This window comes from Diadema setosum, chromosome 7 (genome assembly GCF_964275005.1).
Source record: "Diadema setosum chromosome 7, eeDiaSeto1, whole genome shotgun sequence".
NCBI classification, from domain to species: domain Eukaryota; kingdom Metazoa; phylum Echinodermata; class Echinoidea; order Diadematoida; family Diadematidae; genus Diadema; species Diadema setosum.
Genome location: NC_092691.1, coordinates 37,700,830 through 37,715,235, shown reverse-complemented (window position 1 = coordinate 37,715,235; position 14,406 = coordinate 37,700,830). Strand labels below are relative to the sequence as shown.

The following is a 14,406-nucleotide window of genomic DNA, read 5'->3' as shown; positions in this document are numbered from 1 at the left end:
AAAATTTGCAGTCATGCTATATTGGACATTTCAATTTCAATTTATTTTCATATTTCTCAGTGAAAAATACATCAAATATAACAAAATAAAACGATTCATGATACAGCGCACTCCCATTATAACGAACAGGGTTATAACAAAATTCCGTTAACAACGAAGTAAAAATTCAGCGTGCAACATTATATGCTGTATGTTTTGTATTGTTTATTTGTTCGATTATAACGAAATTTCGATAAAAGGAAAGAAAACTGCCGGTTCCTGGGACTTCATTATAATGGGAGTCCACTGTACCCAGCTAGGTAGCACAATAGAATATTGCAAACATAGAGAACATTGTGGTCAATCTATGAAAGTTTGTAACATATATCAATCAACAACAACAACATACATGTATATTAAATGGGTTAGTAAAATACCGGTTAGTGATTGGCTAAACACAGTCACGTGATGGAGGAACATTCGTTATGTTCGCCCATGGGAGAACATTTTTGTAATATTCTCCCATGGGAAAACATTTTCACATAATAAATGACAGAAGGACCTGCACACAGTGAATTTGGCTCTGCGCGAGCAATCGAGTGTGTTGTGCTGGTGGTTGACGTTGACGTATTTGACTAACCCATATAATATAACAGATGATGACTTTTGTTGTCGGGAACATGAACCAAACGTTCCACCCGAAGGGTTTGAAATGCTATTTCGGGAGGCTATAAGTCCCTCGACTTCGTCTCGGGACTTATAACCTCCCTCAATAGCATTTCAAACCCTTCGGGTGGAACATTCGGTATGTTCCCTCCCCCGCCAGTCATCATCTATATAATGTCACTCCAGTGAATGAACTCATGTATGAACAAATATTAACTCTATGGTAAACATAGCAAACAGGGTAATACGGGGGAACCTATTTATAGCTAGGACCAAAAAGCATTGTCAATTACCTTCTTAGGTCAGGTTTAGTCATTAAAGAAAGAAATATATAGAGTTTGAACCTGCAGAATCACCTTGTTGTAAGAGGGTATTGTGATATCAATGAGAAAACTGGAAGGTACACTGTATATGTATCACCCAGAACCACACTCTATCAATTGATGCAGGCAACCAACCATGGAATACAGCTACAATTTACCATGGTAACAGATTCATGACAATCGGCTGTGGGTGCATTATGCTGTTGCTACAGTAGCTGCAGTGATACTACTGCAAGACATACGTGTATATTCCTTATTTAGATAGGTAACATATAAAGCAGTGGTCAATTCTAAATAAAAAGGAAAGATGGCAAACTAGCAGTTTAAGAATTTCAAGATGTAGAGGAAAAGAAAATGGAAGAAAATTGTTGGTTTTTGGAAGTATCAAAGTTTTGCCAGCATCTGCTATGTTTGACCATGGACCTACGTTGTAGGTCCATGGTTTGACAGACACCTTAACTTGATGTCGTAGCCTTACTTAGATTGAAGTAATGTTAAAAAAAAAAATAAGTTTAAAAAAAAAAAAAAATGTTCACAGAATTTTACAACAGAGTCGTTGGCAGGTGTCTAGATTTCAAGGGAGGCTTAACCCATTGAGGACGGGCTAATTTTGCTATGACATGCATTTCCCATAGACACCTGCCCGAGTATACTTTGGACTTGTCCTTACCGGGTTAAAAAAGGAAGCAAGTGGCAAATAATAGAAATATAAGCTACACTGTTTCTTTTTGGATTTACTGAATTCTACTATTGCAGCTGATGCTACTACTTCTATTACTACTACTACTACTACTACTACTACTACTACTACTACTACTACTACTACTATTACTACTACTTGTAGTAGTGGTAGTAGTTGTAGTAGTAGAAGAAGTACATTTTGAACAGAAATTCTCACTCTACTGGGAGATATCTAAAAGTATAAAAACATTATTACTGCGTTGATAGCTATGTAAATGACAGCTCAGTATTTTGTTCTTAATCAAAAAATTGTATTTTTGTCACTGGCTTCCTTTTCTACAAAAGAAATTAAAGACGAAGATGACCACAATGATGATGATGATGATGATGATGATGATGATGATGCAGATGATGTGACAATGTTATCAGTATCTCAGGTCATGTAGGTTTGTTTGTTTTTATGTAAAGCTCTTAATCCCCAAATTAATTCATTTTTTTGAAATTATTTGAAATTATTTATCCATTATGTTATACATGTTTATATCAGAAGATTAAAGGCATAATTTACCATTTGCAGATGAAACAAAAACCCAACATTAGTGCTTTAAAATAGTTCTAAAATGTGAGGTAGGGATAGAAACAACCACTGTAAAAATTTGAATCCGTATAATCGATGTTAAGTATTGTTGAATACACAAAATGTGAACAATAGTTATAATAAGAATGCTTCCAGACTAAACCGTATACAGTTATGGTTTATTGGGAAAAATGCTGATATCTCCTCATATTTAGGCTTTATTGCCAAAATCTTATATGGTAGGATGTTTTGTGATACAACAGACCTACACATATGCATCAAATGTGATATCTTGAACATTTTTGAAATCACTGCTCCCAAAGGTAAACTGGACCTTTAACATCTTTGTAATTTTTATTTTTACACAATGGAAAATTCTGAGGTGATGACTTCATCAGTACTCTCATTTGCATATTCATTTATGATAATTATAATAATGATAGAGTCTTAGAAAACTCTCATAATACCTAAAGTGACACTCATGGTGCCTTTTAACTTTTCTCGAACTGTTTTGATAGAAATTAGTAAATTTCAAAGCTTCCTAACTTTAAATCCAACATTGATCAAATTTCCAGTTGTTAATTCAATGTTATTCAATTCATTGATTTCATAAAGGCAGTACAGCTTACATTTCAAACTACTGAAAAGCCAGTGACTTGAGAGTTGTGATTTTCTTTACATAACAAAGACAAATTAGCATGGTAGTAGACACAATGACACATCATAGCACTGAATACTTGATTAAAAACAATAAATGCATAAAAACAGAACCAATATGAATGCATGTACAAATGTAAAGCACAAAACAGAATGTTATGAGTATATTATTGCTCCAAAAACTTGATGAAAACATGATAAGGCCTGCATACTCTTAAGATTCGATTTTCCATAAGAAATGACAAGTTTAAATTTTAACAAGGTTGTGCCTGTAAATAATACCTTACTCTTTCTTTTCATACTAACTTTTCATTTTTCTGGACTTTCCTATTTGGAGGCATTTTGATAAAATGATTGCTTATAATGTATAACATGTTCTATAGTTGAACCAAGTTTCTTTTTGTACAATTGTCATTTTCTGCCACCCAATTAACGCTTCCTGTGCCAATGAATCAAATGTGCACAAATTTCACATACAAACCTATGGACAGGTAATCAATTTGGTGTGCAGATGGTTAAGCACCTATTTCCTCTTGTAGTGGAGCTTGGCTGTCATGGAAAGTGATGACTGAGCTCGATAGATTAAAGGGATTGTATAGTTTTAGTTGAGATGGAGATTCAGGTTTTAACTTTTGGTGAGATAATTAGAAACCACTTTACCGGTTTATATAAGATATTAAAGAGCATACAATTCTAGGAGGTATTTCAAGTTTATTTGATGAAAATTGGTTTTGAAATAATTGAGATATCCACAAACAAATTGGCCCTAATAAAAGGTGGGTCCCACATTTTATTCGGACCACTTTGTTTCAATTTGTTTGGATATTTCAGCCATTTCAAACCCGAACTTCATCAAATAAACTTTTAATACCTCACAGAATTGTATGCTCTTTAATATTTCAAATAAGTGGTTGCTAATCATCTCACATAAAGTTAAAACCTGAATCCCCATCTCAACAAAAACTATACCATCCCTTGAACCCATTATGCACCCAGACACTGCTTAGCTTGCCATGCTAGCATGCACCAGCATTCAGTTATCACTTAAAAATTAACCTACCTACCTGTCAATTAAAAAGCCTACTCAAGTGTAGCAATGTACCTGCCCTGAGTCCATTGGAAAGGCCATGCTGACACAAAAGGGATTAAGGGGATTAGATCATCTCTTTGCATGCCCAGACACTACTTAGCCTACCATATGCTTTTTCATCAGCATTCATTTATTACTCAAAACGTAACCTACCTGTCTATTGAAAAGTCTACTCGAGTGTAGCGATGTACCTGCCCAGAGTCCAATTGAAAGGCCTGCATTCTGCATAAAACGGATTAGGGGGATTAGATAATCTCTATTGTCATAAATACGTGCCCAGACACTGCTTAGCTTACCATGCTTTTTCATTAGCATTCAGTTATCACTCAAAACTTAACCTACTTGTTAATGAGCTTACTCAGATGTCGCCTGTGAAAGGGATTAAGGGGATTAGGTAATCTCCATGGCTTCCAAACATCACTGTGCCAATCAGCGAAGAAAGCACGCAAGCATGTTGCATGCCAGCTGCTAACAATGCACAGCAAGGGTTAATATATTGGGCAATGCCATTGTTAAAAGATATTGGACTATGAATACATCCCATTTATTGTGATATTTCTCTATCAGAACAAATCTGCCATTCAACGTAATTCTAATTTACCCCCTTAGGAAGAGATCATGCATACAAAAATTCTTTCATATTTCTGTAGATGTTAAATTGTGTATCATAGTTCTATTCTACATTCAGTGTTACCTTTCAGGCAGAGAAGACATAATGAATAACTGTTTGATTGCATTTTATGAAAAAAAAAAATAATTGGAGCAAGTATATAGGAGTGCTGAATTGTAAGATGTATTGGATCACATTGTGACAGAGCAAGTTTTTATATATTTTTCTCTATGTATCAAAACTTCTTGACAAAAAAAAAAACAATTCAAAAAAATTTCTCACTCCCAATGTCCCCGTTATATCTTCCAGTGGTATTGCAATGTTCCTTTACTGCAACCTTGGTTTAAAACAACCAAAGTTACTACATACTAGTAACTTTATAATTTGTCTAGGTTCTTCAACCCAGAATAGAATTATTTGGCCTTGCATGGCCAGTTATCCTTATTGTAAATCATGTTAGTTCATTTTGGTGGACTAAGTTTGTTATAGAGAGGGGTTTAATGTTAACCTCAAGTACTAGTAAATGAACTATAGTCTGATCGAGTTTCGCTATTTGATTTTGAGCCTGATTCATTTTCATTGTGCTAGATTTAATCTACATGTCTCGTCATATCTCACACCATAAATATACCATTCTGCAATCATATTATCTTTCTACTTCATTCATCCAAAGATTAAAATGAACATTGCCCTCTTGCGATCGCAGAAACAAAATGCGCGCCCTTTGCAGCAAGAAAGGCGCTCTATCTACAGCGAATCCTGGGCCAGTAAACACATCTGAGGCTATTTATACAAATAATGGAAAGCCTATACCCGCGAGATGAATGGGGTCGACTCCACTCCCATGATGCTACATTATTTTATTGACTTGCTCGCCAACCAGTTACGAACTGTTCGCGCCACTTAGAAACTTGAACTTGACACCCACAGCGAGACGTGACCATTTCACGTGCACGAAGGTTTTCTTACTTTTAGTCGATAAAATAGTCTCCTATAATGTGTTTCGACTAGCTGCTGAGTGAAACACACGATTACTTGCTCTCGATTACTAGTTACCACCTGTTGTTTTTCGGTGTTCCGCCCATACAAGGCACGCAGCGCCTCGAGCCTCGATGCGCTGGCACTCGCTCTGGCTACTGAACCATTACCAAAACACTGCGCTCGCCTACCACTGCACTTGCCGCGCCGCAGCCACGAGCACTCGCAGTTACCCGACTCGCCGCTCCCTGTTCGTGGTGTGCTGAAAACGACCCCGTCAAACTCCACTTGGAATTAACTGGAATTTCTCGGATAATTTTCGGATTTCATGACTCGTATTAAGTTTTAAAAATGGCGACGGTGAATGGGAACGGTATAGCAACCAATGGAAGTGTTTCAAGCGATGAAAGTCCGGACGGCCGAGTCTCAACAGAGTATGATCGTAAGTAAATTCAGGCCCGAATCAATGAATGAGCGGATCTCTAAGCCAAGTGTGGAGACAAGTGGTATATCACTGCCATCCCCAATGGGCGTCTACCGGGGCAGCTGTCATGCAATAGACCCATTTACAACGTGTAGAGACGCTGGGTGGTAGTTGTATTTTTGGGCGACATGTGCCTGTTTTAATGGAGTTTAGAACGTTTAGTTGAAGAGTTTTGAGACATATAACACCTATGAACTTATCGGAATTATCCATCGATCTTGGGCTTTGGCCTTGTTTGTATAAGTTTTACAAATTAACTTGTTTTTAGCAAAAAGATTACAATTTATGTATTTGCCTCTGGGCTCTGCCAGAGGCTCTAGCTAGCCTCTGCTCTGGTAATGTGGTATGTATACTTTCAAAATTCTAGTTTCTGGCCCATCGGCATCATCAAATTAAGATTAATTTTTAATCTCGGTATTCTAAGATTTCCATATTAATAATAAAGACATCTATTACCAAAACCTAGGGGCTTAGGGCTCCATAATCGATAATCTTTTTCTACTACAATACAACGATATGTACTATAAAGTTCTAGGTCATGAATTCTAAATTGATCTGGTTAGGGGCCTACAGGTACTATGAAAAAACTCTCTTGTGTCTTCAGAAATTAAAGTCATAGTTTGTCAAAAACAAGTAAAGATTTTTTTTTTTTTGTCCTCAATTTGAGGGACTTTATTTAAATCAATTATTCAAAACAAGTAAAGATAGTTGTTTCTTTTCAATTAAAGAAAAAAGTGATGAATCTGAAGCTTAAACTTAAGATCTATGCAAGTACAACTTAAGCATTCAACCGTGGAGTCAGACTCTCAAAGGCATGCCAGTAATATTATACAGTGTATACCATATTGCAGTAAATCATTTGGTCTAGTACATACGCAGATCCATTCTCAAATTACAGAACGTAGCTGTTGTGAAAGGGAAATCCACCCTAAAAATCACTTTGTGAGAATAGGAGCAGAAAATTCTGATGAAAACAGAGAAAGTTTAGTACCTGTATTTGGAGTTGTGATCAATCAAAAAAAAGATGTCAATTTCATGATAGCACATGCAAGCCCCCCCCCCCCCCACCACCACCATTTGATCTGTACTATAAAACAAACAAACAAAAAACACACATTAATGTTTATTTTCCCATGAAATAAATTTCCAACATTCAGGTATGCACCCATGCAAATCATTGTAAAACAATTTCTATGCAACCCCTGTCTGCAAAATAATCTGTTATCCATGATTTTTTTTTTTTTAAAGGAGAGATTTGGGGAAATTTTATGCAGAGGGCAAATTATGTGCTGCATCACATCTGAGTTGCCATTTTGTGCTTGATGATCACAAATTCAAAGAATTATAACTTCCGGAGTATTGATCAGAATTTGCTCAAACTTTCACTGTCCTCTTCTTCTCTTTTATTCTACTCCTATTCTCACACTCTTACTTTCAGTGTGAACTTCATAATGATGGATTTAATTATAAAATTATGACTGAATTTTACCTATAAAGCTAGCATCTGTTTGTTATTCAACCCACTGTGGAAATATGGAGAAGATACACGTAATGCAGTTGAATCACTCTTCAATTATGTAATTGTAATCTGTGATGAGACATTGTCTTGAAGGTGATGGTCTGTTTAGAATGTGATAATCACTGAATTAAGGAAATGTTCCTGTATAATTTACAATTGTATTTGGCAAGCTACTTTATACAGTCACTGTGATATCAATCTGCTTTTGAATTCTGTAAAAGCTTGAATGGGTCAGAAAAGCATGTTGCAATATATACGTTTCATACAAAAGAGCGTTGGACAACAATCCTTCCACCCCTTCGCTTTTACTTTGATCTTAATCCTAACACACAGAGACTCAAAAAGAGCTCAACTTTCAGGGAGTTTTCTAGTTTTGAACACAAATGAGTAGCTGGGTAAGCTCTTGTTATGCCAGTGATATTAAAGTATAAGTTATCATGGTTTATGACACTATATCAAATGCACAGCATGCCTCAATATTTTCTCTTTGTATTGAATTGATTGTAAGCGCTTTGGGCCTTGTGGGATAAGCGCACTATAAATAATAGTAATAATAATAATAATAATAAAAATTTCAGGATTCCCACTTCTGATAGTGTCTTTTCCCAGTGTAACCATATTGTTTGATTGATTGTGTGTGTGTGTGTGTGTGCTGCAATTCCTGCAACCATTCTGCTAAACTGTTGTAGAAATGGATACATAATGTGAATGGCTCACAAATTAACAAAGGAACAGTTGGCTGTTATTGTTCACTTCTTGTTAAGCTCTGTGATGGCACACTATTGAGATGAATGCTTGATCTCCCATCATTTCTCTTCCAGCGGACACTGAGGACATGCCCCAGAGGGCATCAGCGGACCAGATGGATGCTGACCGCCTGAAGAGCATCGCCTACCAATACCTCTGCCATCTGGAGGAGGCTAAGAAGTAAGTGGCTAGTTTGTATGTTTTCATATTTTTCTGTAGGTCAACTTATTAAGGGGGGGGGGGGGTAATACAAGAACTGGGTACTATGCCATATTTTTAGTGAGTGTATTTTTTTAATTTTTTTTATTTATTTATTTTTTTTGCAAATTGGGACTTACTGCCAACTTCTTGAGTAGTTAAATTTGTGATTGTGGAGTACAGATATTATATGGAGAAATGTATGTGTGCACATCACATTCAGTTCAGGATGAGAGTTGATATTTTCTTGTGTTTTTGAAATTGCGAATAGCACCCGACTTGTGAAATTCATGAGAAATAAAAACCTCACGAAATAGTTGCCGTATACAGTAGGCCTATATGTGCTCCCTTTGTGTCGACCAGCCCCCCCCCCCCCCAAAAAAAAAAAATGTATATATTGGGGAAAATCCTACAGAGAGAGCAAGAGAGAGAGAGAGAGAGAGAGAGGTATAGACAAAGAGAGAAATACAGATCTTTAATTAAAAAATAAAACAAAACAAACCCAACCGAATCAAAACACACATTTCTGTTCTTTAGAGTAGTGCAGTGTTTGTTTTCTTTGGTCAAGGGTTTCTTGAGGTAAGTGAGACACTGTTTTATTAAAGGTATCAGAAAAGTACTTGCCTGTTTCGTTTACGAATTATTCCAATTCTATTTTTTTTTAAGTCATTGTTGTCTATGTATTCAAAAAAAATCTGCAAAAATGTAGTTCATGATATGTTGTCTGATGCTGTCTCCTCCGGTTATATTTCTTTCTTCTATTCTTACCCACCTGAGAGATAGGGTCTTGACAAAAATAGACAATATAAAGATGAGTCAGGGGTGCCAGCTTTCGGCATTGTCAGGACGCATTCCTGAAAATAACTCTCTGTGACTAATCAAAGCTCTAGGAGGGTGCAAATTTGAGAGGAAGTCTCGTACTGACAAAGCCTGGAAAGCAAAGTGTGAGAGACCTCGACGACTCTGAGAAGACGTTCCCGCCGCCACCGATTGATGTATGTGGGCACTGAATGACATGTGGCATGGAGGGCGGGAATTTTTTTTTATATTTTTTTTTTTCATTCATTCCAGCAGTATTTGTTGGTATAGTTTGTATCTGTGCCGCAATTTATACAAACACAAGACAGGGTTCTCCTTCATGCGTTGGAGACAGTAAGCATTCACATAATTTTGAAGAGACTAGGTACAGCTGTAGACTGAATTTACTGTACGCTGCCTGGCGACAATTGCTCCGACCTTATTTTCTCCAAAGACTTAGGGTTAGGGTTGTGGTAGGGTTTTAGGTTTAGTTTGATGTGAGGGCTAGGGTTAGGGTTATGTTTGTGGGTAGAATTTATGTATGGCTTCAATAGGGTGCAGATATTTCAAGTTGAGCAATTGTCACAGTGTGCTGAGTAAATGTCATGGAACCCTTTGACCCATCTTCTCAGTGGATTACTTTTGCTGTTTTTATATTTGAACTTTATTATAGATGAAAGACAATGTCCAGGAAGCTGAGGTGTTAATGCCAGTGAGTGATTAAGAAAGAGACCAAGGGACATTGTACAAACGTAAACCTCTACAGATTTTATTGGTCAGTTAACACCAACAAGTGTTCCTTTGCAGTGGCGGATCCAGAGGGGGGCACACCGGGTGCGCGCCCCCTATTTATTTTTGGTTAAAACAAAAGAAATAAAAAGAAAAAATGGGGGAGGTGCGTGTGCCCCCCCCTTAATTTTGGAAAGGTGCCTCCCTTCTATTCCTGGATCCACCCCTGCTTTGTCTGCAAGGGCTACAGAGAGGAAGCACTTTAGAGACTAGATTGCAAGGGGGTTCTTAGTTTTGAATTGGAGCAGCTTAATTAATTTCTTAGAAGGTTGTATTCCGAAAGCCAACAATGATGGAGGGCAACTGTGCCGTACATGTTCAAGTCAACCCGCCATCAACGTAATGTTTTGACTGTCTACCTTTGCATGGTGCAAATCATATGGCGACCAGTCAGCCTACTAGGGAGTTGTAGCATCACTCTCATTGCTTGGCTGATGAACATTGGGGGGGGGGGGGGGGGGGCGGTTATCTTCATGTGGCGATTAAACATTAACTGGATTTTTTTGTAGAGTATATAAACCAGGCATGTGTTGGCCAGCCCTGGGCACATCAAAGATTAAAGAGTCAGCCAGGATAAATGAGAGTATGAACACTCTCTTGCCTCTGAATGAAAAATGAGATAGAGAGACCGTTGTACGTGTAGGGGGTGTTTAATTGAGCATTTCGGGGCATGCGCATACTGTAAGATTCACAATTTTATATTCAGGATACATCATCATGAGCATCGAAGGTAATGGCCATGAATGCTAATGAGGATTAACTTTCAAAGATTGCATGTCGGCTGGTTGGGGTAGTCTTTGAGTACAGACTGTGGTTTTAGCTTTCTTGAATTTAATACACGTCATTTTGTGCATCTCTGGCACACAAGTGTAGTGCATTTACATGTAAGTGGAAGTTTAATGGCAATATTGTATGCAGTATATTTCTAATTCTATTTCATTTTCATTCTCAAATTTTTTTAAGAGTTGATTTTAAATCAGCACAAATTTATAAAAAATCAACAATCACAATTTATATGCAGATTCCAATAAAGCAAATCTATTGAGGAAGATTTGGATCCGATGATTTTTTTTTTTTTCAAGATTCACACTCTACAAGGCAGGTTTGTAGAAGTCCTGCACACTGCCAGATTAAATACTTATTATTTTTTTTTTTTTTATGTGAGTTTGATTGAGAATCAAATAAAAAAAAAAGAAAAAAGGACTGGTGATATTTACGTCATGCAAAGTGTCTGAACCATTTTCACGTTTCCCCCAAAGCCAAGCCCATCTTGTCATAAGATACCCAGAGACTCCTGTGTGCCTTCATAATCAGGACACGTGTTAGCATCCTTATGCACATATAGCTCCTCTTTGTTTGCAGCACGCCATGTGTATTCAAACAGACCTTGGGTACAAGGAAATAAAGCCAGCTAAACTGTACGAGTGGTAGTTTTTAGCTGCCTATTAGCAGTATGAAGCTACCAAGAACATTGACTTGCTAGCAGCCAGTAGTGAGTCAATTGGAACATTAGGCAAGGATAATAATCCAGCATTTCTTTCATGCAATTTGTTCTCATTTTTTTTTCCCACAAACTTTAAATGTGTGGAAAATTAGTTGCGTGACTTGTGTGAAATTTGAGGAGACGAAAATTTCTTCTTGAAACCCAGTATCGATTGGATTATTTTTAAAGTATTTTTTTTTTGCCTTTTTAAGCGAATATTGAAACTCATTTTTGCAAAAGTTCGAGTTGTTGCATCAGCAAAATAGAATTGAAAAAATGTCAACCTTGTTTGCAAAGAATTTACCGTATGGCAGATCATCTGGTGGGCAAAGCATGTAAGCCAGGGCTCAACACTGATAAACCTTTTTTTTTTCTCTCTCTGGTGGCCCATTCGAGCCACTGAAATCTGTGAGTTTGAAATTTCAGTGGCCCCTAAAAGACATGCAAGGGCCCAAAATAAAAGGAAATTTATATAAAAGTATTCGTAAGAATTTCAAATCTTAGGCGTCTATTTTGGGCACCAATGGATAACTTTTTTTGAAGTTTGATGGCAAGGCAACAATTTTTATTGGCCTGGGTCACAGGCAGGCCACCACTAATGTCGAGCCCTGCCTAAAAAGCTGTAGGCCCTATACAAAATGACATTACACAAGACTACAGTGCTGAACATGTACCACATAGACTGGATGGAAAAACAGTCTTCAGAGTACCCCCCCCCCCCCAAAAAAAAAAAAAAAAAAAATGTAGGTTGTAGTTACATATCTACACAGACATTTAATAGCTCTCTCTCTGGGCCTAAAATATAAATCATATATTTGACTTGTACCCCAAAGCTAGAACAGTGGCTGTATCATTGGAAAACTGACAGATTGATGATGCATTCAAACGCATAATTTTGTGTTTTGTACAATAACACCAGCAACTGACAGAACAAATGACACAAACATAAATTTTCTTGAAGCTGTAATAATCGTATTTATAGCTTTGAAGTTTTTTTTTTTTTTTACGTTTTAGATTGCAATACTTCTGGCATAGTACCGTGTGGGTGATATTTCCCATTTTAATCACACCCAACTGAAAGTATTTCAAACATTTCTGAAGCATGCATTTGCAGTGATATTAAAGTCACCATGTTAGAGCAAAAATCATCAGTTTCTATATTTCATCATAAAATGCTTTCATTGTGTGTGTGTGTGTGTATTTGGCTCTGGTGGGTGCGGCAGTGGGTTTTAGGGTAGGAATGAAGAGTTGTGTGTGTAGGCATCCAAACATGCCCCCCCCCCCCCCCCCCCCAACGGACATGGTGTATGAACACAATTCAAACACCATTGAAAGAATCAATTGCATTCTTATACAGTGCTGTGTAATAACCTAAATTATCGACAATGGTGGGCAATTTTTGTTTTGTGATCTGCAAAATGCCATGCACTGGATTTTCATTGTATTGTCAATTGTGTACGAGGGGGTTCTGCACAAATAAATCTGAGTTAAACATGTCATCTGTTGTTCGCCCCCATACATGTACAAGTGAGGTGATGATTTTACCACTAATGCTGACGTTCTATGTTAGTGGAAATCAAGTCCAATATTCATGGATTTTGTTAAAAATTTTTTATCAGTTGGCCACATCAAATACTGCATGATTTGAGAGTTCTGCATAAAGGTATTGACTGATATATACTTGTATACAAACCACAAACTATACAATGTTAGTGCAAGTCCTTCTGTGAGCGCTACAACTTGTGTGAAAACCCCTAAACAATATGAGCATTTGATGTACCGGTAGCCTTTTTTTTCTCCTGCCAAATACCACGCAAACACATTTGCACACAGTGGTTCAGAAGAGTTATCAAAAAGTTGATCAAGCAATTACCTTGTTGTCCCCGCCGAACGAGTTTGAGCAGGGGACTATGAAACGGGCTCCGTACGTGTGTGTGTCCGTGTGTGTGTCCGTCCGTGTGTCCGTGCGTCCGTGTGTGATCAAAATGTTCAATTTGCTACTTCTCTGTCATTTATGAGCCAATTTTGATTCTGTTTGCTTTATATGATAGCACTACATGGGAGCTTTGAAATTTCTACACCGAATTTCAGTTGTGAACTTTGACCTTGGCCTTTGACCTGTATTGTACATTTTGCTACAAAATGCTACTCCTTCGCCATTTCTAGCCCAATTTCGATTCCGTTTGCTTTATGTGATGGCACTAGGTGAGGGCTTCAAAACTTCTACACAGAATTTTGACCTTTGACTTCTTTGACTTTTGACCTTGATTTTTGACCTGTATTGTACACTTTGCTACAAAATGCTACTCCTTCACCATTTCTAACCCGATTTTGATTCCGTTTGCTTTATGTGATGGCACTAGGTGAGGGCTTCAAAACTTCTACACAGAATTTTGACCTTTGACTTCTTTTACCTTTGACCTTGATTTTTGACCTGTATTGTACATTGGCTACAAAATGCTACTTCCGGCGGGGACATATATTACGCACCGCGTAATTTCTACTTTTCCTTGTTTGATTTGTACTGGGAATGAAGAGTTTCAGGAAATGCTTGAACAGTGGCAAACCTTGATAATCAGGAATGTGGGTCTTTTGTAATCGGGTAATTCCATGAAGTTGGGGCACAAAGTGTGACATTTTGGCATTTCAATACTAATTATGCTATACATGTGATATTCTTTATAGGCTTTACATTTGTATTGAGACCATACATTTTCCTGGAAATTTTGTGCCATTCAGACTCAATTTTGATGAAGTTATTTTTTAAAAATGTAACGGTGTCCTGTAGCATCGTGACGTGTCCATGTAGCAGAGTGATAGTTAATAT

The 14,406-nt window shown here is 37.3% G+C and overlaps 1 protein-coding gene across 1 annotated transcript in view; it reads left to right on the top strand.

Annotated features, from left to right (window-relative positions):
• Positions 1 to 5,704: 5,704 nt before the first annotated feature.
• The window catches only part of LOC140231321 (ras GTPase-activating-like protein IQGAP1), a 140,576-nt gene continuing 131,874 nt past the window's right edge, over positions 5,705 to 14,406 (top strand). Inside the window, exons 1-2 of the mRNA XM_072311470.1 lie at positions 5,705 to 6,003; positions 8,386 to 8,491. Coding sequence (XP_072167571.1) covers positions 5,913 to 6,003; positions 8,386 to 8,491 — 197 coding nt within the window. The 5' untranslated portion in view covers positions 5,705 to 5,912. The remainder of the gene's footprint in view (positions 6,004 to 8,385; positions 8,492 to 14,406) is intronic.